The sequence below is a fragment of the Loxodonta africana genome, chromosome 25 (genome assembly GCF_030014295.1).
Source record: "Loxodonta africana isolate mLoxAfr1 chromosome 25, mLoxAfr1.hap2, whole genome shotgun sequence".
NCBI lineage: Eukaryota > Metazoa > Chordata > Mammalia > Proboscidea > Elephantidae > Loxodonta > Loxodonta africana.
The window spans coordinates 28,409,316-28,436,411 of record NC_087366.1 but is presented as its reverse complement, the minus strand read 5'-3'; the positions used below and the strand labels follow the sequence as shown (position 1 = coordinate 28,436,411).

Genomic DNA, 27,096 nt, shown 5'->3' with positions numbered 1-27,096 from the left:
TTACGTGTATGCACGTGTGTGTGTGTGTGTATGTGGTGTCTTAGCTATCCGTGGGATATGTGAGTTACGTGTATGCACGTGTGTGTACGTGTGTATGTGGTGTCTTAGCTATCCGTGGGATATGTGAGTTACGTGTATGCACGTGTGTGTGTGTGTATGTGGTGTCTTAGCTATCTGTGGGATATGTGAGTTACGTGTATGCACGTGTGTGTGTGTGTGTGTATGTGGTGTCTTAGCTATCCGTGGGATATGTGAGTTACGTGTATGCACGTGTGTGTACGTGTGTATGTGGTGTCTTAGCTATCCGTGGGATATGTGAGTTACGTGTATGCACGTGTGTGTGTGTGTATGTGGTGTCTTAGCTATCCGTGGGATATGTGAGTTACGTGTATGCACGTGTGTGTGTGTGTGTATGTGGTGTCTTAGCTATCCGTGGGATATGTGAGTTACGTGTATGCACGTGTGTGTGTGTGTGTGTATGTGGTGTCTTAGCTATCCATGGGATATGTGAGTTACGTGTATGCACGTGTGTGTGTGTGTGTATGTGGTGTCTTAGCTATCCGTGGGATATGTGAGTTACGTGTATGCACGTGTGTGTGTGTGTATGTGGTGTCTTAGCTATCCGTGGGATATGTGAGTTACGTGTATGCACGTGTGTGTGTGTGTGTGTATGTGGTGTCTTAGCTATCCGTGGGATATGTGAGTTACGTGTATGCACGTGTGTGTGTGTGTGTGTGGTGTCTTAGCTATCCGTGGGATATGTGAGTTACGTGTATGCACGTGTGTGTGTGTGTGTGTGGTGTCTTAGCTATCCGTGGGATATGTGAGTTACGTGTATGCACGTGTGTGTGTGTGTGTGTATGTGGTGTCTTAGCTATCCGTGGGATATGTGAGTTACGTGTATGCACGTGTGTGTGTATGTGTATGTGGTGTCTTAGCTATCCGTGGGATGTGAGTTACGTGTATGCACGTGTGTGTGTGTGTGTGTGGTGTCTTAGCTATCCGTGGGATATGTGAGTTACGTGTATGCACGTGTGTGTGTGTGTGTGTGGTGTCTTAGCTATCCGTGGGATATGTGAGTTACGTGTATGCACGTGTGTGTGTGTGTGTGTGTGTGGTGTCTTAGCTATCCGTGGGATATGTGAGTTACGTGTATGCACGTGTGTGTGTGTGTGTATGTGGTGTCTTAGCTATCCGTGGGATATGTGAGTTACGTGTATGCACGTGTGTGTGTATGTGTATGTGGTGTCTTAGCTATCCGTGGGATGTGAGTTACGTGTATGCACGTGTGTGTGTGTGTGTGTGGTGTCTTAGCTATCCGTGGGATATGTGAGTTACGTGTATGCACGTGTGTGTGTGTGTGTGTGGTGTCTTAGCTATCCGTGGGATATGTGAGTTACGTGTATGCACGTGTGTGTGTGTGTGTGTGTGTGGTGTCTTAGCTATCCGTGGGATATGTGAGTTACGTGTATGCACGTGTGTGTGTGTGTGTGTGTGTGTGGTGTCTTAGCTATCCGTGATGCAGCTCCTTTTTAAGTGCAACTGTAATATCCGCAGTTGAATGCAGAAGTGGCATATGCCATTTTAGTGGAATGAGATGAACTGGGTTATGAAATTTTTAGTAGATGTGGGGTGCTGAGATCTTTACTACATACCACATTTTCTACAAAAAGAACATTCCACATATTCTACAACGAGGAAAATGAGTCAGTGAACTCAGTTGTTTTAGCAGCCAATGTAAAATTCTGTTGGTCTCCCACAAGGAAAAAACTGACTTTCCCCAACTCTGCTTTAAACAGCTCATACTTCAGTTTTGACACTTGTCTTGTAAATGTTCTGATAAAATATAAATGTAATGTTTTGATAAATGTGCTTTCTGGGAAGACGAATTCAGAAACTTACTCGTTGCAAAGCAGAAGCATATTTTGCACAATAAATAAATACTGACTTTAGCGTCCTCTCAATGTGCCTAGTACCTCGCTTTTTAGCATATATACAGTAATAGCGACCCTGTGTCCCACAACCAATAAAAGAACTAATTTGATAAATAAATGAAAACTTTTTTTGTTAGATAAATACTAATATTTCCAGTATTGTTTGGATGTTTGCTATGTTAGTAGTATATTAAATTATTACTCATGTTAGTATTTTATTAAATGTATGCTAGATTGCGTCCATGTGTATGCCAAACATATTTTAAAGTTATAGTTATAAATATTATTTACAAAACTTAGGACATAATTCTGTATAGAAATGCTATACAGTTAAAAAAGTAACTTGATTTAGTTCATTGCAGTGGTTGACTTATTCAAGTTCCCATTGATTTTTTACCAGAATGTGCTCAAGAGCATATACTCTTGTCCTTGTATCATGGCAAAGAGTGTTGCTGGCTCTCCTGGCTGTGGTTGCTGAATCAGCAGACGTGGATGTACAAGATGGTTCTCTCAAAGAGGATCAAGACCTGCTATCTGTTAACATAATCTGTCCTTGCCCAGTAACCGTGCATGTGGAATCCAGTTGCGTATTGGGTGGATGTAGCAGGAGTTAGACTCAACAGCCCATCCCCACATCTTGTTTATCAGAAAGAGTATACTCGCAAGAGACCTGCTGTGATAGGGAGTTTTGATTACACAGCAAGGGACTATAGGAGACAGATGTCAACAAAGATACTGAAGTGATAGGGGCCTCATGGCTTAAACAACCTTGCATGTGGGTGCCCCCATGACCCTCCATGAACTTTATTTCTGGTCAGCACATTCTCACGCACTGGAGCTGGTAGTAATTTCATTTAGTGCCCCGCCAGTTCCCTTCCCCCATGACGCTCGCTTTTCCATGTGTTCTGTCTGCTTGGCATCTATGGGTCTTTGCTTTAGACAACTGGTGCCCCTTGTTTTGTTGATGCCCTAAGCATGTGCTTATCTTGCTTTTTGGGTAATTAGTCCCTGTTCACCAAACTAGGATGTAGAACACTATCTTTATGAATTGTCATGCCAGTTGACCTAGATTCCCCCCCAGTGAATGAGGAATTTTTCAGGGCATTTCCTGAGCTTAGCCAAATAGAAAGTGCCAGACAGGTAGAAGGATCAAGGCCAACCAAGTCTTTGGTCAGTAGAGAAGGACCCCACTATTAGGCAGACATTTAAAATAATCGGTGATTCTTAACATGTTCTTCAAGTGTACATTTACGTTAAATTGACTTAATTAAGGGGAGAGATACCTATATTGCTCCTGAAATAGTAGATTGCATCAATTCTAATACTTCTTGGTGATTTTCTGTTCTTTTAATTAAAACAACGTACTAAAGAGTTTCTTTGCCTAGTCTTCATAGTCTGACATTATTATTCTTCCCCCACCCTCACCCTTAACCTAATTCCTTTGTTTGATAAGAAAAATTTCAAACTTCAGTATATTCCATTCCCTAAAATAAAACCAATTTTGTCCTGAAATATAGTTTTTAAAACTACAAGAGTCCATTTTGTTTGATGACCTCATAAATAATAGGAGTTTCATACCAGCTCTCCTGTCTCTTCCTCCACCACCCTTTTCCCCCCTTCACTTTGTGCCATTCACAGGTGGATGCTCAATATCGCCCCACAGCACAAGGTAAATAAGCTTGGAAGGTTTCCTAGCAACATATTGTTCTGGGAACCTGCCCTGTTTCCCTGAGCAAAATGAAGGCAAACATCCTCGAGTCTCAGCCAGATGGGAAAGGATTAGTTTATTGAGGTGTTCAGTGCATTTCTTGAAAATTTCACTTTGAAATGAACCTTTTAGCATGAGTAGCAAGACTGACTTTTAAGAGGACACTCTTTCACATGTAAAAAAAAAAAAATCTGTAATAGTTTGGATATAAAAAAATGATTTTAGCAGAATTCTCTAGGAGCAAGCTTGCAATATGTAACTCAGTCATTGGTGAAAGGATCCATTTTAGAACCATGTATAAAATGCTTCTCCACAGGACTGATGTTCAGCCGAGTAGGCACTGGTATGGGTATCCAGATGTAAAAAATAGTGAAATACTTCCCACCTGGTGGGCAAATGGCTAGTGGACAGACCCCTTCCTCATGATGCCTATTACCTCTCTGGCCGTGCCGCTTGACCCATGCTCCTAGGGATACGTTCTAAATGCCATGTCACTGCTTAGAACTCTGAGGCCACTGCCCTTTTTTGTCTGGAGCCTACTTTTGGCTTTCTCGGTATATGTTTACTACATGCAGAGAAAGAAAACTAGAGGAAATTGAAGTCGCCATCAAGTCGCAATTCAAATTGAAGTCACAGTCAAGAAAAATAATGTTTTGGTTATTGTTTTGTTAGCATATGAGGATGCATATTTTCTTGTTCTTCAGATGATATGTGAGGCTAACACCGCTGGCAGGTCGCACTTTCCTTTCGATTGGATTTTAGTTGGACACGGTATACTGTTGAAGCCTTTAGAGAGGGAGTAATAAAGGATTAGTGTTTCTCCTGACAGTATTCAACAATGATTTTGCAATTCAGCTACACCTTGGAAAATGTCTTTATTTGTTTGACTGGGGAGATATTCCCCCATCAGCCAGATGAATATTTTCACAAATGTGGTTGCTTAATGGTTTGCACTGCCTATCAGACTTGGTCTGAGTTTGTGAAATGTCCCAATTGTGGTCAGAAACAGATAATTCCAGTACTTTATAGTGTTCCTGGATGGGAAGAGTGAAACTTACAGAATAAGATGGGGAATGACACATGCCATCTTTACTTTTTCTTGAAAAAAATTCTCTGGCCAGATTCCAGAGAATTGAAACTGTCCTTATCCCAGAAAGCTGTAAGATAATTTTATATTCATTCTGGGTGCTTTTCTCTTTTGCTCTCTCTGTCACACACACATATACAGGCAGTCCCTGGGTTACAAATGAGATCCATGCCCAAGTATGCCTTTAAGTCGAATTTGTAGATAAGTTGCAACAGGTACATACATGTTCCTATTTAGTGTCAGTCAAATGCTTGTCTTAGTATATGGTATATATTTTACCTTTCTATGCACATAAAACAAACACTCCCCAACTGCACAATGTTTTCACAAGTGTCACTAAGTAGTGTGCGCGTTCGTTATTATGAACCATTGTGGTTAACTCAGATTTTTAATATAATAGGCTTTATGGAAGTCTGTTCTTAAATCCATAAATTGAACGTTCTTAACCTAGGGATTTACTGTGGACCTGAAGGTTAAGGAAAGACGTTGATAGCTGCAGGAATTACATGATTTAGATTATCCAAGGAAAGGCTAAAAGTAGATTTAATCTGTCATATGGAGCAGAATAGGTTATAATAGATTGATTCTGATGGAATGCTTTTTTAAAAACAATTTTTAAATTCCATGAGTCAGGCATTGTTTCAAGTACTTTAAAAAAAACCAGCTGCTTTTGAGTCGGCTCTCATGGCTACCCCTAGTGTGTCAGAGTAGAACTGTGCTCCATAGGATTTTCAATGGCTGATTTTTCAGTAGATTGTCAGGCTTTTCTTTCGAGGCTCTTCTGGGTGGACTTGAACCTCCAACCTTTCAGTTAGTAGCCAAGCATGTTAATCGTTTACACCACTAGGGAGTGACTCCTCAGGTACTTTACCTAATTGTATCACTTAATTCTCCTGACAACCTCCACGAAGTAGGTATTTTTTTACCTATCATTTTACAGATGAAGAAACTGCAGCTGTGAGAGGTTAAGTAACAGTTTGCCAAGGGGTTACATAGCTAATACTGTATTTTTATGAAAATAACACATGCATTCTTTTTTTTTTTTTTTTTTTTTTGCTTACCTGCCTATACCCTTGAGGTATTTTTGTAAGCACACACGCCTGCAAAAATACCTCTGAAGGGAGGGCGAGGTTGGCAAAAAAAAAAAAAAAATGTAGAACATGCATGTTATTTGCATAAAAATTCAGTAAATACCTAGTAGGCCTTCAGACCCTGGTCTGTCTGTCTGGTGTTAAATTCTAGGACCTTTGCACTCTGCTGTGCTTATTTGTTTATGTTTAGAATTCTAAGATTCTATCATCTTTTTTGCTGTGTAGATTTTCAGTAAGCAGCAGACTACTGTCTTTTTGAGGATGATATAATTTTAGCAAGAAATAAATGGCTAGTTTAGATGGTTTTTTCATGATCTCATACAGCACAATGATTCTACATTTCTGAGTTTTCAGTGTCAAGCCTTAGAATCTAATTTCTGTCAGGTATATTAACCTCATTTTTGTTGCTCAATTTTTTCTTTTATAAAATTATTTTTACTTTATAAAATTATTTTTATTTTCAACAAAGTAGAGTGAATTATACTTAAAGAAAGGTAGTTAACAGAATTCATAGCACTATTAAATGCATTAACAAGAAATAGTTATGACATATCAGCAGCACTCTAGAACAGAGGTGGAGAAACTATGGCCTGTTTTTGTCAATAAAGTTTTATTGGAACATAGCCACATTCATTTGCTTGTTTCATCCATGGTTACTTTCATGCAGCAATGACAGAGTAGTTGTGACAGATACTGTGTGGCCCACAAAGACTAAAATATTTACTATCTGAAGCTTTACAGAGAAACTTTTCTCTCCCAAGCTCTAGAATTTAGATCCTTCCTCTAACTTTGAGTTGGGTATGCTCCCAGAGAATACCAGAGATATAATTGGGAAACACTCAGAAAAGTTTTTCCTAAATGGAGTCCTTCTCTAACATGTTTTTCCTCTAATCCTGATAGGTACCAACCAAGAAGCTGAAGAAATATGAGAAAGAATACCAGACAATGCGAGAGAGTCAGCTGCAGCAGGAAGACCCCATGGATAGATACAAGGTATGGGAGACACAGGTCACCAGTCAGAGCAAAGTGGTTTCTTTACCCTAAAGCTGTAGTTGTGGCAAGTTCAGTTCCCTCTGTTCTTTGTTGTTGCTCTAATGATCCTAAATGTCCCGGGTATGTTTTCCTTTCAGGAGACCCCTGAGTAGCCAACCATAATATTTCTTGTCTTTCAGTTTGTATATTTATAGGTAACTCCAGCTGTTGCATTTATACTGGGAATCTTCCTAAGAAGCTGAGAGAAAAGAGGGGGAAAGAGAAAGAGAGAAAGTGGCTTTCGACTGCTTTCAAAAATGAGAAAAGAGGAAAATGACAAAATACTGTTTTAGCTGAGCACGGTCACATCCACAAAGACTTTTAGAAGGTGAACTGTTGCAAGACGGGCACAAGGATGTTTTATACTTACCTTTGTCTGTAGGAAATGTTAAAAAATACAAACTTTCTTGGAAGGAAAAATAAAAACCACAAAGATACGTTGAGCTCAGTAATGGTGTTTGTCGCAATATTTATTTCCTCAAACAGATGTATGACTAACAGTGACATTTGACTATAGTATACAATTTCAGAACAAGAATGGTTTTGGTTTAATATCTCATTAATTGTGGAATTTTAAAAATTGGGCCATTCACAAAGATGTTGGGGAATGCTAATTGCCAACTTATTTTTTTTCCAAGTGAAATACCATTAGCGCTCTTAAACGTGTTTTAGTTCTTCAGACACCTGTAGATGCATAATGGTTCCCTCCCTCTCCGTGTCAGTACACTAGGATAAGACAGTATTGTATTTTCCCACTGAACACCCATGCCAGAACATCCTGCCAAGAAAAGTGTGTGGTGGCATTGTTAATGTTTCCCCCACATTGGGGTGACTTCTACTTTTGTAACTGAAGTTGCCTTTATGTGGTCAGAGAGCTGGACGTTGGCAGCTACAGGACAGTCACACAATACATCTTGTCTCGTTTGCTAAATTGAATAATACATGAGGTTTAGCAGAGGAGGATGGTGGGAAGATTATGTAGTAGATTTTATAGTCAGACAGATCTGAGTTCAAATCTTGGCTCTCTGAAAAAAAGAACTCAGGATTTGAAATTCAGACTCAGAACAGTTGTTGAATTCCTTCCTCACTTGTAAAATGTGTAGTGTAATCCTTACCTTGCAGAATTGTTGTGAGGATGAGGGATGTTGTATGTTAAGTAGCCAGCACATAGCTGATGTTCATTGTCGTTGTTGTTAGGTGCCATCATGTCGGTTCCGACTCGACTCACAGCGACCCTATATACAACAGAACGGAAACACTGCCCATTCCTGCACCATCCTCACAACTGTTACTATATTTGAGCCCATTGTTGCAGCCACTATGTTAGTCCATCTCCTTGAGGGTCTTCCTCTTTTTCACTGACCCTTTACTTTACCAAGCATGATGTCCTTCTCCAGGAACTGGCCCCTCTGGATAACATGCCCAAAGTATGTGAGACATAGTCTCGCCACCCTCACTTCTGGAGCATTCTGGCTATACTTCTCTCAAGACAGATTTGTTTGTTCTTCTGGCAGTCCATGGTGTATTCAATGTTCTTCACCGACACCATAACTAAAAGGCGTCAGTTTTTCTTTGGTCTTACTTCTTCATTGTCCAGCTTTCACATGTATATGAGTTGATTGAAAATACCAGGACTTGGGTGAGACACACTTTAATCCTCAATTGACAACATCTTTGCTCTTTAACACATGAAAGTGGTCTTTTGCAGCACATTCGTCCAATGCAATACGTCATTTGATTTCTTGACTGTTGCTTCCATGGGCTTCCATGGGCGTTGATAGTGGATCCAAGTAAAATACAATCCTTGACAACTCCTAATATTTTCTCCATTTATCATAATGTTGTTTATTGGTCCAGTTGTGAGGATTTTTGTTTTCTCTATGTTGAGGCACAATCCCTACTGAAGGCTGTAGTCTTTGGTCTTCATCAGAGGTGCTTCAAGTCCTCTTCGCTTTCAGGAAGCAAGGTAGTATCATTTGCATATCACAGGTTGTTAATTAGTCTTCTTCCAATCCTGATGCTGCCTCTTCTTCATATAGTCCAGCTTCTCTGATCATTTGCTCAGCATACAGATTGAATAAGTATGGTGAGAGGATACAACCCTGACACACACCTTTCCTGATTTTAAACCACACAATATCCTCTTGTTCTGTTTGAACAACTGCCTTTTTGTTGGTCTATGTACAGGTTCCACATGAGCATAATTAAGTGTTCTGGAATCCTAATCTTCGCAATGTTATCCATAATTTGTTATGATCTGCATGGTTGAATGCCTTTGCATAGTCAATAAAACACAGGTAATCATCTTCCTGGTGTTCTCTGGTGTTCAATAAATGGACGTTACTAGTCTCATCAGGCCTACTGGTACTAATTTTCCACACATTACTAGATTATTATCACCTTATATGGGTCTGCCCCTCCAGTCTGTCTTTGATCTTCCTCATATTTCTCCCAACTATTGCTGCCTAATATCTCACATCAGTATGTTTCTCTGCTTGCATACAGAGCGGAGTCAAGAACTGATAATGAAATCCCATATACTGCCGTGGTGAAGTTAGTGCTGTAGAGTTGATTCTAATTCATAATGACCCTACAGGACAGAGTAGACCTGCCCCATAGGGTTTCTGAGACGGTAATCTTTACAGAAGCTGACTCTCACATCTTTCTTCCTTGGAGTGGCTGGTGGGTTTGAACTGCCCACCATTTTTTTAGCAGCCAGGCACTTAACCACTGTGGCACCAGGGCTCCTTTACTGCCATGGTAGGTAACTATTGATAGATAAGATACTCCTAGGTAAGGTTTGAAGCAAATTTCCAGCTCCTCCCTCTCCAATAAAACCAATTCTAACACAGCTCATATAGCATGCTGCTTTAGAAAGACTCGAAGGCAGTAATTATAAAATATTCTTAAGGCTCCAAAATGAAGTTTTCCTACTGCTCGTATCATTCTAATTTTATTGCTACCATCGTTATGAATAAAGTCTGGGAAGAATGCATTAAAATAAAGGAGAAGGAAATGAAAGACCAAAAATGGACATTTAAATCAGTGTGGGCCTGTACATGTTATTGTTTTGTTTCAAAGCAGATATGTATAAATAAATAGTAAGATGCATACTATTTTTCAAAAAACACTTATGCATAAGATTATCAACCTGTAGATTTTCTATTGAAGGTTCAAAGTAGAATTGAACTTTGTTTTGTTTTAAAAGTAGATGTTTTGAGTGTTGTAGCCTTTTGTATTTGTGCATATCAGATGCCCACTATAGTTGTTACTTTTGGATTGTTGTAATATCATGTCAGTGTATCATCTAACATCTCTATGTCCTTTTAATAATGTCTAAGCATTTGTACTGGTGATACAGTTGGTGAAGTGGTTTTGTATCCTCACATTGTAATTACATTTTTAGGGTGGCAGTTGACATTGTAGTCTCCACCTACCAACAGCTTTACTCTTTCAGATAATCACCATGTAGTTTAAGAAGCTAATTGTTATTATTTGTAATTAACATAGGAAAGTTTCTTAGAGAATACCTCTTAGCGTCTTGTAAATTTAAAATCTGTCCAAGAATATGATCTCTGTCCTAGAAGTGAGCACTTCATAGTTCTTAGATTTGGGGCTGGGAACCTAGTTTCTAAACTCTAAAAAATAAGTGGAGATGGGCGATCTTTTAGATCACAGAGGCAGAGCTTGTACTAGGTCAGTAATAACACCTCCCAACCGTTAAGATCCATACTACTCAAAATGCCATGTCTACACCCTAGCTCGCCACGTGGCAAGAAAGTTAGAAAGGTGTGGCAATGAAAAATAAAAAGAGACTCAGAAATTTTATTCAGTAAGATTATTTTAAGAGATATTTAAGTTTGATGCTGTTTCTCTTAGACGTGATGGGACAAATAAAAGAGCTATTGCCAGAGAAGTCAGAGGTGGATTAAAGAATTAATGCGTAGACTTGAATTCTTGCTGTGTCTATGTAACCATGTGTTTTGTATCCGTATTTATGACATCTGCAAAGATCTACATTCTCAGGTTACATTGCTGTACTCACCTGCATCCAACATTTAAATCTTAACCACAAAGACACTAAATTGTGTTGCTATGAATTTAATTTAAATTTTAAAACCCGAAGTATGAGGAAAATGTTCTAGAATTAGGTAGTGGTGTGGTGATAGTTGCACAACTTCGAAAATATACTAAAAACCACTGAATTGTATAATTTAAAAAGAAGAATTTTATGATATGTGAATTATTTCTCAATTAAAAAAAAAAAAGGCAGATATTCCAAGAGGACGGCCATCTAGCCTACCATCTTCCTTTCATGAGCCCCACGTCACACTGGAGATACCTATGCCAAAGCCATACCTGTGGGAGGAGAACTTCCTGTCAGAACTGGAGCTTTAATGACTACAGATCCTGTGTGTACCCATACTTCTAGGGAAAGGCCAACATAGGTGTGTTGTACACTGATTTTCAGTGACAATTATTAAGAATATATATATCGTACATTGTTGTTGTTGTTTGCTATTGAGTCGATTCCAACTCACAGAGACCCTATAGGACAGAGTAGAACTGCTGCATTGGGTTTCCAAGGCTGTAAACATAAGGGAGCAGATCACCAGGTCTTTTCTAGCACAGAGCAGGTGCTGAGTTCTAACAACCAACCTTTCAGTTAGCAGCCAGGTGCTTTACCCATTACACCACCAGGGCTCCTCATACACACATACACGTACGCAGACCTAAATAGGTAATACGCACATATACACACTGCCTGTGCTACCTGGGCTTGGCATCAGTCTGTATTTGACACTCAGTGAGCTTCATAATGACTATCTGCAGCCTTTGATGTACTCCTTCAGTTTATCTTCATGACTACATTTCAAGAGACAAGAAAGGAAGGCTTTATTGGAGGAAGAATATAGAATATTTGTTCTAAACCTCTTATCATCCTTAATTTGGATCTGGTCAAATTCGTGTAGTATTTTTAACCTAATCTAATATTTTAGTTCTTAAAGCCATTTCTTGATTTCCAATGAAGGAAAATGCAGGATAAAGATTAGTCTGTAGACGTACATTGTGTGCGTTCTTATTTTGGTGCATGTCCTCAGAAAATACACATTCGTGGATGTGTGTAGCTGTTCTAGTACATTTTTAAAATTAGTAACCAGCCCTCTAATAAGCAGTTACCAATTCAAAAATTAAAATTTTATTTCCTATTTTAAGAAGATGAATTGTTTTGGGGGGGGAATGAGTTTTTGAGTGATATAAATCTATTGATGGTTTTTTTTAAAGAACTGCAGCCTTCACCTGACTCTGGAAGATGATATGCTTTTCTTCCTTTAATTAAAGAACTACTTGCACAAATGTAGTTGAGCCCTGAAAAGCACAGCTAATTAATTAAATTCTATTAATCTCCCAAAGCATAATAAAGGCTATGCGATTACCTGTTCTAGATGGGGAAATCCTAGAAAGTATCTGAAATACTTAACTCTCTTGGGTTTGGGGACACAGATCATATTATAAATACATAATTTCTAATTAAAGTATTTTATCCATGTTTGGTATAATTAAATTTAGAATGTTTTAACTTCCTTCTTGAGGTTAGACATAGTAATTTTTTAGATCAAATATAATTCAAACAAAAAGAAAATATTCCCTCAGTCAAGTTTACTCAAAGTTCTTGCACATTCTAATTCTTACAGAGCAATTATCCCTACATGTAATTTAAAATTAAACTATTATGCATGGAAAAAATAATGCAAACAAAATATTTGAAGTAAAGCTTAATTGTATTTGTATTATTTGCCAACCATACATATCTAGTGAAATATTTTTGAGCAATTATCACCTTTTTTATTTTTTTTAATCTTGACAAGTGAAGAAGTTTAAATTCTGCTAAATTTCTTACCTGGGAAGGGGGAGATTAAGAGTTCTTAATGGATTGGCCCCTTTCTCACTCGGGGAAGTCAAGATAAGTGAATCTATCTTTAAAAAATGTTTTTCTATAAGCAAAACAAGCTTATATTTTATTATTTTTCCACATCACAGAGACTCTTGTTGGCTTTTGTAAATATATATGTTGTGAATAATATGCTGCTAATGAATACTAATAGACAATGGTTTTGATTCTGCCTGTGATAACCTGATGATAAACTTCAGAAGGCCGCCACTCTTTCTCTTTGAGCTTGGATAACCTGATGAAGTCAATGTTGTAGCACGGTGATGCAAACCTAAGCCCTCTTGAGGCTTCTCGAACTTAGCTAAGGAGCAGGTGGTTTCTGGCCATACCTCTCCACTGACTTAGTTATACTTAACATGTGGAGGAGATATAAGTGTTAATTAAGTACATGAAAATTTTCTATGTTTATTGATGTTCAGAATTAATTCTCCAAAAATTGTCTTCAATTTTAAGTAATTTTATTTCCCATTAAAGTAGTGTTACTGAGAAAATTATGTTACACTAATATGTTTTTACATCATCTGTTATCCATTTGCTTTTTTAAAAGTTTGATTTGTATGCTAGAGTAGAGCGGGAATCTGCAAACTATGGTCTGTGGGCCAGATGTAGCTCACTGCCTGTTTTTGAAAGAAAAGTTTTATGGGAACACAGCTACACCCCATTGTTTTCTTATTGTCTATGGCTGCTTTTGCACTATGAGTTGAGTACTTTCAGTATAGACCTTATGGCCTGCAAAGCCTAAAATATTGACTATCTGGCCCTTTACAGAAAAAGTTTGCCAACCCCTGTTCTAGAGTTTAATCTAAGATTGTTTTTAAAATGCTGAAAGAAACGCAGTGGGGCTTGCCAACAGTTATTACTGACAAGATTTTGTTTTTAGTTTGACATTTAAAATTTTTTAAAAAATTCACCAGAAAGATAAAATTGGATATGATGGCATAGGGAAGGAAGCACAAAACAGGGCTTCAAATATTCAGGTTTTTTTTCTGGAATCTTCATTTACAGACAGTGCGGACATTTAAACATTTCATCTGTAGGCATTTGTCTTTGTGTGTCAACTAATTGTCAGCTTAAAATGTGAATATGATGATTATCAACTCGTTTTTGAAGGAGGTATCCAGAAAGAGTATGTGAGAGCTAGTGTGTTGTTAATAAAATTGCACTGAGTCTTTTAGGAAAACATTTTCTCCTGACCCTTCCATGTCTTTAAAAACATGTGCCAAGAATTCAACATAGCAACAGACGACACACCCAAAATACTGAGCTAGGGTTTATAGAGCTGCCTCATTCCCCGTCATTTTTTCCTGTAAAACTCAGTTTAGTTTCTTTTGATGGCAAGTTCACATTTCTCAGGTTTCTCGTCTTGGAATAAATGACATTCACCATTCCTTATGACTGCTTCATCCAAACTCCAGAGAGACACAAATGAGACCTGGGATCCGTTTTTCTTTTGCATTTCTCAACCCAGCAGTCTCATTCTGTGCCTAAAGTTGAACTATTTTGCCAAGTTTCTGACCTTGTCATCTACAAAATTTCCTTCCTCCCAGCTTTAATAACACAGTATAAACAACTCACACCGTAGTTGCTAATAGTTCCACTTTTTCATCGGTCATGCAAACTGCAAATAGCAGTGTGGAGAGGGTGGAGTCTTAAGAGTATCAGTCTTCCTGAGTCGAGACTTGCCCACTGGTTGCCTTAAGTATACTTTCTTCTATCAAGTGTTTGCAGGCATAGAGAGAACTTGGAGTATATGACTAAGGAAAAACAAAATAGCATTAACAAGTGTCTGTTTTTGTTCTTGCCATATCCTAACTGTATTAGTAGGTGTACAATTTCATTGGATATTCTTTTTTTTTTTTTTTCAATTGTCTTTGTACCTATGATTGAAAACAGTAGTTGGTCTATGACTTTTGAGGAGGTAAGTTTTTATCTATGTATGTCTGTAACATCAGTGTCTGTCTCTTTGGAAAAATGCAGTATCCTCCTCCCAAAAGTTACTAACCCAACCTTCCCAGCCATGCATCTCCAATGCAAGAGGGGAGGGAACTAATGGGCAAAGTTGTTGTCTGCTTTTCAGTCACACGTTCTCAGTAGCGTGAGATGGAGAATGTTTCCAACAGTGCAGCTCTAGTTGGAAGGGTTATATAAGCAGTGCCTCCTGTAGTCTTTTCAGAGAGACAAAGGAAACGATCTTTGTTTTGTTGACAGGCTCTGAGCAAGCTTACAGCATGTAAATGTCTCAGGGCTGACTGAAGTGAAAGGGGCTAACTTTAAATTAAACCTCTCTCAGGTGGGCAGCCCTTCCAGCATTTCAAAATGAGCCTAGCAAGGTTACCGTCTTTGCTCTAATCTAAGTACAAAGTTTTTCTTGAATCTGTTCGTTCTGAAATCAATTATGGCTCCTGAGGAAGGGCTGGAAACGACAGCCAAGTAGTGCAATTGCTCCTTCACCCTCAGTGGGTGTGGGCAGGTTCTTCTTAGAAAATGTCCATCTCAGTTGCACTGTCTCTCAGTAGCACACGTAACACTTGGTAGCACTGGAGGACTCAAGAAGATACCTCACCGCCCAGGTTCATACTTTGGAGGACGATACTGCATTTTTGGCCCTGTAGCTTGCTTTCCCACTTGTCTGTGAGTGCAGAGCAGGAGTCTGACACCTCCCACTGTGCTGCTTGCTTTGCAGACACTGAACTGAAGCTTCTTGCTAAAGCAAAAGCCAATAGGTGTGTCTCCTCAGCTATTTCGTGTCTTAGGGACCCTCAGACAAGCATAGTAATTTCTCCCAGGTCTTTACCCACCCTCCCTTATCCCCTTAGCTGTGTATCTATAAGGAAGGTTCGAGTTGCAGCTATCATCCTAATGGGAAGTTGCTAGTTAGGTTTACAGCTGAGCTCACATCTCTTTCCTATATAATATCATCGATCAGACATTTATCTCTAATCAATAGCGAAGTACTTACCTGGGTACATTTTTTTAATACTTAGAACAAAGTACTTTTCCACAAACATCAGATGACTTTACTTGGAGGTTATTTTAACTCAGCTTCAGGCATCCGTCCTTGTAACCTGAAAAACTGGTAGCAGCAACATTTTCTGTTGTGCCACGTTAACGTGATGTTAACAACAGCAGAGTTTTTTGTGCCTTGGAGTTCTGCAAATACAATTTCAGTAAAAACAGGACACTTAACTTAGAAACAGGTATTGGGGTAGCCTTATCTTGTTCTCTTTTGAAGGTATTTATCAAGAACTGAGAAAAATCTCTTCCCTGCATAAGCGGTCTGCATTGCAAAATATGTTGTGTTGAAAGTGTGCTGGGTATTGGGTATATGTTCTCCTTCCTGGCAATGATGAAATTTGTTGAAAAAGTTTCTGAAACAATTTCTTTTAAATTTAAGTTTTCAACAAGTATGTAAGTTGTTCCCACAAAAAGGGGTAATACTTAGATATATGTATATATAAATTATATCTTATAATCTTATTATCATATATAGATAATACTTATATGTGTGTGTGTGTGTGTGTGTGTGTGTATTTAGAATGAAAGGCTTACTCTTCAGTCCCTGCCAGAATTTGGATTACTTCAGCAAGCGCTGAAAGATTTTAATTGTATAAACCTGGCTTTTTTTATATTTCAGTCTTTACTTTCATCTTGCTTCTGTGGGAACGTAAGAGAACAAACAATTTGATGAGTACAGTTTGTTCCTACAGATACGTATACTGTCTTTTCAGGAACATCTTGGGACAGGTTTACTTGGCAAGGCAGTGCTTTTGAGGGGTTACACTGTATATTGGCCACAAAAGAAGATGGGGTATGGTTTCATGTACAATATGAATTTCTAACAGCAGGGGACTTACAAATAGTTCTCATTTTGGCATTTTATCCCTTTAGTAGAATCAAGATTCTGAATTGCTTTTCATTTTTTCTAACAACAACAAAAAAGTTTTTTTAATCTAATTACAAATGTATTATGTATTCACTGTAGAAAACTTGGAAACATTTTAAAAGCACTACCCACAGTTAATGTCTGTTGTTCATGTTGTTATAGAAATGGAATTATCCAGTTATATATATTTTTTCTATAAAGTAGCATAAGCATTTCCTCTGTCATTAGATATTTCTTCTAATATTTTAACACTGCATGCAATTCTATCATGGATTTATTTTGAAGTATATAAGTGATTTGGGATTGTTTTTAAATTATCTCTTTCAAGATGTTTGGCATTTCCCAATTAGCCAGCCTGCTTTTCCCAAAAGGAAAGACAAGAATGGACCCCATAGGCCAGTTACCGTCAAAGTGCAGGGTCTTCCTTTAGCTTCTCTGGCTAGCCTTCCCTATTTTGGGATTCTCAGCCTTCATGAGAGTCTTTACTGCCCTTCTTTTAAGAAAAAAGGAAGTAGTTAGATTTTATTCTTTGAATATAACCAACACCAGGTTGTTCTATAGAAAATAAAACTAACCTCACTGCACTCCGTATGCTGTGATGCAGTATCTTCCGAGGCGTAGATTTGTCTTCTGGTTTTGCATCACTGCTTTATCTGAATTTTTGCCACCCTTGGCAGAAAACACTGTTAGGAGTATAAATCTGAAAAACAGGAAGGTCTCATCACATTGAAGCCTTTCCTGTCAGCTCCCTTTTCAATCTCCTGCAACCGCTACCAGTAGCAAAGAAAGCACTTTTGATACTTTGGAATGGAAAACACTAAAGTGCTGTTCTGAAAATAGATATAGAGTGCACAGTCCGTAATGGTTAGTCAGAAGAGACCCTGCTTCGTCGGGATTAATGACTAGATTGCTCTCACCATATACATTTGTTTCAGATTTTTCCTGGGAATCCAAGGGGAAAAAAATCAGCTCCGTAATTTATCTTACCCAGAATCCTTTACTCTGAGATTTAAAAAACCAAAACAAACATTTAAGAGACAGTATAAGGACTACTGCATTCACAAACAAAAATTGGGGTTCAGGAAAGTAAACATATTCTGATACAAAGAAGGAAAATATATGTTGGTAGCAAAGCCATGAGTGTAAGTATCTCGATTCTTGATTTAGTGCTCTTAAATATACTCAGTTTGAAACCTGATCTTGGAAGAACAATTTGAAGAAATGTCTGGAGGTTTCCCTCCCATTTCACCCCTACCAGTGTCCTACAATTTCCCTTGAGGGCCTATTTGCATGTTACAAAGAATCGCCTGTGTCTGTGCTAGGTCTATATGTAAACCTCACAGGATGGGAGTGTCTTTGGAAATTTTGCTCTTTTTGGCACATTTTCTATAATGAAATGATGTCTGGAGGGTTTAAGGAGCACTTGTAAGGTTGACTGGGTTGAGTTCTGCATCGCACCGCTAGCTTACCTCACTGTTGTTTCCCAGACAGCAATCCTGCCTTCCTGTGCCACTTCTGCCTTCTCCTTTTACACCTCTAAAAGTTCACTTTGTTGTTGTTGCCTGTTCCCCCCCACCAGTTCCATTTGTTTCTGCTAGTATGGCCAGGCACTAATGCCCACCTCTGGCTGTTGCTTTTTTCCTGCAGAGGGAGAACCGGAGGTTACAGGAGGCCAGCATGAGGCTGGAGCAAGAAAATGATGACCTCGCCCACGAACTAGTAACCAGCAAAATCGCTCTGCGGAATGACTTGGACCAGGTAAGCTTGTCATTCACTGGGTAGAAATAAGACTATGGTGACCTCCTCAAGGGCAAGAACCAAGTTGCACTCATTGCTGTCCCACCAGGGCTCGCTCTGTACATAACACCGAGTGAGCCACTTAATTGATGAATGAGTAGGTGGCAGGTAGGCCGGAGACTGACTGTGTGTGCTAATCAGAGAGGGTGAAAAACCCAAGCCTTTGAGAAAACTTTGGGTCATTTCCAAGTAGCATGTGTGACATACTTTTTTTTATCCCTCCAAACTTCTCTGGTGTCTCTTCATCTGTATTTTTCCTAAACCAATGGCCGCCAGCATCCTTACCCAGGAATATCAGTAATCAAAAGTACACTAATGCCAGTCTGATACCAGTAGACACCTTACTTTTTGTTTCAATAAGAAGTCTTATCTACAATAAATGTGAAGATTTTATATTCAGATTTTTGTATTGTTGGATCAACAGGTAACTTAGTGGCTAAGAGCCAGGCTGCCTGGGTGTGATTCCTAGTGCCACCACTTACTAACTTGTGACCCTGGGCGGTTCTTAACCTATCAGTAGGTATAAAAATAGTGATGGTGTGAGAACAAAATAAGGTAAAGCATTCCAGTAAGTATTCAGTAAATGTTACCTCTTGCTACGAAGACCTTAAATTAGCTTCTCTTGCTCTTTCCCACTGTGATGACAATCTTAGAACTTCCTGTTTTCCATTGCTAGCATTTTCAGAGATAATTGGCAATATGGAAGGACTCTTGTGCAGATTTAAAATCATCCTTCTATTTCCTGTTTTTTGATAAGTTAGTATTTCCAGCAGAGGTGGTTCAGGGTTAGAACTATTGTGATCCAGACCATTGAGTCTATAAAAAAGAGTGATTAACTATATTCTAACTATGCATGGACAATACAAATTCATTATTAGTATGAATTTGCTTGAACACTTAAAATAGAAGGATGGCTTAAGATGGTTCCTACCACAATTTCCTCTCTATATATACAGCTAATTTTGCATCTTAAAAGCTTCAACAGCAGTAAGGTGGGAGATAAGTGTACTGCTGACAGGAAAGAGGGGAAAGCTGGAGGAGTCAGCACTAAGTGGAATTCAAAACAAACAAATGGAAAAAACAAACAACTGTGCTCCTTGGGACAGAGATGTAGAAGGTAGAAAAAGCAGCCCAGAAAAGGATTTTTTAGTCTGGCCCTTTTTACCTCAAATCCCATTCATCTGTCTCACTTGGAAGTTGTTAGAAGTGGTAGAAGAAACATACGACTGAGAGAGTCAGAACAAAGACAGTTAAGGGGTCCCCATTTGATCAAGGCCAAGCCTAGCCTGTCCTCAGCGGTTATATTTTTGTATTAATGACACTATAGTGGTCAGAAGTTCTGTAATAAAGTCTTGGGTTCCAAATTACCTATTGCAGCCGAGTTAAGTCTGATTCATAGTGACCCTGTGAGCTTTCCCAATTGCCTTGACTCACATTTAATTCTGCCATTTTGAATCTTTTATTCATTATTAATTTTCTTAAGATGACTTGCTAAATGAAAAAAAAAAAAAATTAAACAGATTCAGTGAGGACGCAGTGAAATAAGCTAGGGAGAGGTGTAACTTGATCCACAGTTGTTTGTGGTAGCTATCAAGCCTTTAAAAGGTTTAAAATAATAACAATAAAAGTAAATATTTACTGAGCACTTAATATGTGCCAAACACTATATTTAGCAATTTATAAGCATTATCTAATTTAATATTCCTAACAATTCCATGGAGCAGGTTTAACTTCAATCCTCAATTTTATAAATGTGAGGAAGCTGGCACATATATACTCTGATTTCAAATGCTTTCCTAGGAAAAGTCAGAGATGTGGTCAAAAACATATGCAAGGATCCTTATTGCAGCAAGCTAAAAACCAAATCTGTTGCTGTCGAGTTGATTCCAGCTGATAGCAATCCTATAGGACAGAGTAGGACTGCTCCATAGGGTTTCCAGGGAGCAGCTGGTAGATTTGAACTGCCAACCTTTCGGTTAGCAGCCAAGCTCTTAAAAGCAAAAAAAAAAAAAAAATAGAAATAACGTATATGTCCAATAGTAGGGGAGTAGTTCAATGATCATACTTCTGTAAAATGTCTTTTTGGAATAATCTTTAAACAATAGGAAGAAAATGACATAACAGTATTTTAAAAACCCTGGTTGCATAGTGGTTAAGTGCTACAGTTGTTAACCAAAGGGTCAGCAGTTCAAGCCCGCCAGGTGCTCCTTGGAAACACTATGGGGCAGTTCTGCTCTATCCTATAGGGTCACTATGAGTCAGAATCGACTGGATGGCAGTTGGTTTGGTTTTGGTTTTGGTTTTGGAACTGCATCTAAATTGCAGAGGCTATTAGATGGAATGGGGCTATCCTATTGGGAATGGGCTGAAAAATACCTACACAGAAGACAAACCTATAAGGAAATACATCACAATGTTACTAGCAGGTATCTTTTTGGGTGATAAATCTAATTTTTATATCATCTTTATACTTTTTTTTCTATTATTTATAATTTATAGGGAGACCTTAAATTACTTAACCACCCTTAGTTAAGTAATAAGACACATTATAACTTTTTTCCCTGGGTGACCCAAGCAGTTAAACACTAGACTACTAACCAAAAAGGCTGGCCATTCAAACCCACCTAGAGGTGCCTCAGAAGATAGGCCTGGCGATCTGTTTCCGAAAGGTTACAGCTTTGAAACCCTATGGAGCAGTTTTGAGCCCTAGGGGCATAGTGGTTAAGAGCTCCTTGGAAACCTTATGGGTCACTTCTACTCTGTCCTATAAGGTCACTATGAGGCGGAACCAACTCTACAGCACCTAATGACAATGTGGAGCAGTTCTACTCTGCACACACGGGGTGGCTATGAGTCAGAATTAACTCGATGGCAACTCAAAGCAACATATAACTTTATAATAATCAGAAAAAAATGTGATTTTAAAAATGGTTTCACCACCAAGGGAACCCTTTTTCTGGCTCAGCCTAGAATGACTGTCATTATGGGTACTCTTGAAATCATTCATCATTGAGTAACTGGGTACCTCAGGTGGGTACTGGGTCAGTTCTTAAAAGATACCTTCATTCTTCCTTCCCTCCTCCCTTCTTTCCTCCCACTTTCATACTTCCCTTTCTTTCTCTCTTTAAAAAGTGAGTAAGATCTGGCCCCTACCTTTTGAAGCTAAATCTAGATGAAAAGGGGAAAAAAAAAAACACACAAGAACTGCTACTGCATGCATGTCTCCTCCTAACTTCTGATTTTGCAGTTTCTGCCTCAGCCGGGCTTCTTTGCCTCTCAAAAAGCTGTGCCTGCAGTTTAGGTGTCCTGCCCTTCCAGTCCTCAGAGACAGGTGTAACTGGGGAGTCAAAATACCAGCTTTGCCTGCCTTCACCCAGTTTGCCCAGTACTTTCACTTTCCTAGTTTGTCAAAATCACATGTCTTAATTGAAACAGCAAAACTTTGGCAAACATTATAATCAACCATGAAAGCAGATTGTATTTAAGACAATATGTAAAGCATACAAATACTAATTAGGTAATTAGGTATTTTTAAAAATAAGTCATTCCCTACCCTTGTCATTTTAGCACTGGCTTCCAGCTTCCTGGGCACCAAAAGCTCTTCAGTTTTCTCTGCGCCAGAAGCCTTCTCTTTTAACAACTCACTCTCTCTTAGACTCCTTAAATAGGACTTCTCAGGGATTCAAAATGAAAAAAGATACAGCATCACCATTTCATTCTGTCTTGCTACCTGCCTTCAGCTCCCTTCCTGTCTTTGCCTGTTCCCAAGGAGGAAAAGACAAGAGGTACAGATAGTACTTTCCCACTGAAGGCTGTGTCTAGGTTCCCTCTAACCATAGCAAGTTCTGTACTGGACCAGAAATTACATGTAATAGATGGCAAATTATTTTGTTTTAAATTGAACGATTGGCTTGGCCAGCTCTTTCAGAAATGATTTCTGAAAGGCTTTGACCCATAACATAAGAGATGAGCCTTTCAATCAAGTTGTTGGTTCTCTCATGATTCCAAACCGCCTACTGCAGTGTGTGTTTCTCTCAGAATCGCACTCTGGAGCCTTAGATGGCAATTAGAAGTTTCATTATCAGTCAGACATTTTAAGATGTCCGTAAGTGATTAGGAGATGTAATAATGACAATGTTCAACTCCGTCTTATTATCAAAATGCAGTGAAGGTTTTACAATTTGGGTTCATAGATAGAATTTGAGTATCTATCTGTTCAGTGTTGTATTCCTAGACCTTCATTGAGCGTTAATGATGATTTCTACTTCCAAAAAAACCCCACAAAAACCCACTTGCTGTCAAGTTGCTTCCAACTCCTAGGGACCCTATAGGACAGAGTAGAACCGCCCTTAGGGTTTCCAGGGCTATACTTTTTACGGACACAGACTGCCACATCTTCTGCCCTCGGAGGGCTGGTGGGTTCGAACCACTGACCTTTCAGTTGGCAACCAAGTGCTTTAACCACTGCACTACCAGGGCTCCTGATTTCTACTTCAGTGAAGCATAAATGTTGACTGCACAAAGATCCAGAAGACCATTTTTTATGAGAGAACTAAGTTATTTCAGATCTAGTCCTATTTTGATGAGCAGAAGATTGGTCCTACTTTACTGTTTAGCAGAGAGGGAGACTTTGGATGAAGCTTCCTGGGAAACTGGGCCTGCTCTCATATGGCACCCACAGTGATTGCTGCAGATGTCAGATCTGATAACAACAGAAATAGAGTGATATTGCTTTATTTGACCTAGTGAAGACTGTTCAGCAGAAATGTGTAAATGGAAATAATAAGTCATCTCAGAATAAATATTTAGATGTTTATAAAAATTTCACTGACTATTCAAACGTTTACAAAAAACTAAAACTTTTGGTGAATTTCTCTGTAAGAAACTGAACTTACAAAACGGATTTATTTCATAGTATCATGATAAAAACCCGTTGCTGTCGAGTCAATGCCGACTCATAGCAACCCTAGAGGACAGAGTAGAACTGCCACATAGGATTTCCAAGCAGTGCCTGGTGAATTCGAACTGCCGACCTTTTGAGTAGCCATAGCGTTTAAGCACTGCGCCACCAGGGTTTCCAAGTACATACTTTTAAAGGACTCTTTTCACAAAATAGAAATTGCTGGGAGTGCCATAAGAGGAGGGTTCATTGCATTCTTATTTAGTCATGGGGCTCAGATGAAAGAACATTCTGGGGTAGGACTTTAACTACAGTTCCAGTCGATAGGCAGCTCTAAGGCCTTCTAGGATCACTGGTGGTACAGTGGTTAAACGCTTGGCTGCTAACCGAAAGCTTGGTTGTTCAAATCTACCAGCTGCTCTGCAGGAGAAAAACGTGGCAGCCTACTCCCATAAAGACTACAACCTTGGAAACCCTATGGGGGCGGTTCTACTCTGTCTTATAGGGTCGCTGTGAGTTGGAATCGACTCAACAGCAACGAGTTTGGTTTTTTTTTTTTTTGGTAAGATCATCCAGCAGAGACTTGGGAGGTACTCCTACTTTGTAGGGTACTTCAGTTGTCTGGCTTGCAGCTCTAGGATTCTCAGTTTTGAGCTCCCATAATCTACATCAAGTATCTTAAAACTTATGAAAACTTACTTGCAACATAAATGTTATACTTTTTTAGATCAACCTCTAATTTTAGTATGTTCTTTTGCTGCACAGGTCCCCCTACCCTAAAATCTAATACATCACAATAAATTTCAGGGTCTTTAAAAGAATCTTTTTCATCTTAACTCTCCCAACAGTTCCAAAATGTCTGATAGCAGAGCTATAACCATTGGGGTATAAGACATCAGGAGCTCTGAGACAGTGAAAACAGAAAAGCTGGAGCGCAGGTCCTCTGCCAGTACCCAGCATACTGCTGGCCAGGCCATCTGGACATGTGGGGGATATGGCGAAACACAGACAGAAGGCAACCTGGCCGGTTTTCACGATTACTTGGATAACGTTGTGCTGCTGTCAGCCAGGGGTAGCTTCTTCAGATGGCTGCCCCTCTTCCGCATCTGTGGATTTCTCTGCTGAACTGATCCTGCAGCCCTGTGCTGTCTCCACGTTTACTCCACACAGTCTGCTCCTACAGTGACTTCAGAGAACCTCATTCATTCACTCCCCAGGAGTGCCTACTCTGTGCCAGGCACTGTGCTTGGTGCTGGGGATATAGTGATGAGCAAAAGAGCCTTGGTCCTTGCCTCCTGGAGCTTACAGTCTAGTGGGCAAGACAAATCAATTACGCATGTTATTTGTCATTACAGATTGTGCTAAGTGCTATCAAGGAAAATACAATTTAAACAGGGGAACTAATTTAGATGAGGATGATGGGGCTTGGGGAATGTTGCTGTGAGGAAGTGAACTTGAAGCTGAGATCTAAAGGATGAAGCGAGAGGCCTAAACTGTAAAATATACACGTGTCGTCATTTGTTGCCGTCAAGTTGGTTGTGACTCATAGCGACCCTGTGTACGACAGAATGAAGTGCTGCCCGGTCCTGCACCATCCTCACAATTATTGCTATCTTTGAGCCCATTATTGCAGCCACTGTGTCAATCCATCTCGTTGAGGGTCTTCCTCTTTTTCACTGATCCTCCTCTTTATCAAGCATGGTATCTTTCTCCAGGGAGTGGTCCGTCCTGATAACATGTCCAAAGTACATGAGACATAGTTAAGTTAAATATACAGACAGTGCTTTCATCATTAATTTTGCCTCTGCATTCAAGTTAAAACCAGAATACACTCTGGCCATTTTAGAAATATGGTCTTTTCTGTCTGAATTCCTCATCTGTACTTCAGGTTTCCCCCTGGCCCCCTGTGCTGCTGGTTTCTGTGCTTAATTTCTCCTCACTGTACTTGCTGTCCTGTGTGAGTGGCTTGTGGGTCAGTTTTCCTCAGCTAGCCTATGAATTTTCTCACCTAACTGTTGTCCATGAATCAGCCTGTCTGCTCATCCTCTCTGAACCCACCCCCATGCACCACCAGCCAGAAGCTTCCATAGGAGGCTCTACCTCTTCATCAAGATCCATCTATACAGTCGCAGAGTGAGTGCTCTTGTGACATCTGAGGAAAATGTATAAGAGGCATTTAGAAAGAGCAGAAAGAGCGGGGGTTTTGATGTCATTCAAATCTGAATTCAGATCACGGCTCTGATATTAGATGTGTGACCCCAGGCACGTTATTTAGTCTCTCCAACCTCCACTTTTGTTATCTGTAAAATAATTATTGTTGTGAGGATTAGAGATAATGTATGCAAAGCACCCGGTATAGTTGGCATTCAATAAAAGCAGTCACCCCTTGGGTGAGCTAGGAGGGAAAAGAATGGCTTACAGTAATATTGGAACAATAACTGAAGACTGGAGATGGTTTGGAGAAAGTATACACATACTTTCTTCACCCTCTTTATGACTGTGTGGTGCCCTCTTTTACAGGCAGAAGACAAGGCAGATGTATTGAATAAGGAACTCCTCCTGACCAAACAGAGGCTGGTGGAGACTGAGGAAGAAAAGAGGAAGCAGGAGGAAGAAACTGCCCAGGTAAAAGGCATATATGTGGGCTTTTCTCTACATGGATATATTAATAGGGAGAGGATTAATACCATAAAATAAATAAGAAGTAAAACAGAATTTATTCTAAACCAAGGGTAAAGTGGAAGCAGTAAATGTTAGTAGCACTGAGACTCGACAACGTCTTCTAAAGGGTGTTAGAAGAGAAGGCAGCCTTTCTACCCTTGAACAGCTCTTAGGAGTTTGCCTTAGCTGAGATGTCTAGCAAGAGTGTTGAGTTTTCTCTAAGTTTAGTAACTTAGAATTATGATCCAAGAGCCTTGACAAGTCTGCGAATTTCATGTTGTATCTCCAAGATAACTGACTTCTCTGAAGTAGTTTATGACGACTGCTAAATTGAAAGCCCATGGAGATCTCTGCTGGAAGTTACCACACAGCCTCTGCCTCAATCAGTCACGCTTAATTTTCCTGACTTGTGCCTGGGAAGAAGCGCCAATGTTCCTGGCAGAGCACTCAAACCTTATATTCCCTGGGGGTATAAAAAGAAATCCTTTGGGAACCAGCCTTGAAGTTAGCACCCTACAGTCTACATATGAATTTTGAGGCTAATCAGCTGGAAGATAGCACACCATTACAAAGGAGTACAGAATAGTGATAGGAGGGGCCTCTCGGCCCAAGGGGTTGGAACTTGCCATTTCTCTAAGAAGAGGTAGCCTTACCAATGTTCTCCATCCCTGTCAGCACCAGCCAGGGGGCTGACACAGATTAGATTTTCTTCAAAACTGAGTGAAGTCCACTGCGAAGAGCTTATTTGAATTTCACTAATGTAACTAACTTATAAAGTGAAGAACCTTCTTAAATCACGATTATTAACGCATTTATTTTAATGAGTTTTATGCTGAGACGTCAGTAATACTAAATATATGACAGAGCACAAAGCATTTCAGAGGCCCCTATCCAAGAAGCCAGAAGATGTTCCAATGAAGTTACATGTGAAGGAGGGAGGTGTTGATTCAGCACCTTTCTAGGGTTTATACAAAGTATTTAGTATTTAGTGATGTTTTTCTCTCATTAGGAAATGACAAACTGCTGGATCATTGGCATTTACTATATGGC

At 39.4% G+C, this 27,096-nt stretch overlaps 1 protein-coding gene across 15 annotated transcripts in view; it reads left to right on the top strand.

Annotated features, from left to right (window-relative positions):
- RABGAP1L (RAB GTPase activating protein 1 like) overlaps window positions 1-27,096 on the top strand; it is a 785,265-nt gene that overhangs the window by 737,777 nt on the left and 20,392 nt on the right. For 13 of the 15 annotated variants that reach the window (XM_023549257.2, XM_023549255.2, XM_023549261.2 and 10 more), the window contains 3 exons: window positions 6,721-6,813; window positions 18,336-18,446; window positions 25,906-26,010. In XM_023549257.2, the coding sequence (XP_023405025.1) occupies window positions 6,721-6,813; window positions 18,336-18,446; window positions 25,906-26,010 (309 nt within the window). Of the gene's footprint in view, window positions 1-6,720; window positions 6,814-6,992; window positions 14,724-18,335; window positions 18,447-25,905; window positions 26,011-27,096 lie in introns of those variants that run through there. The other 2 variants (XM_023549265.2, XM_064276616.1) reach the window with 2 other exon arrangements.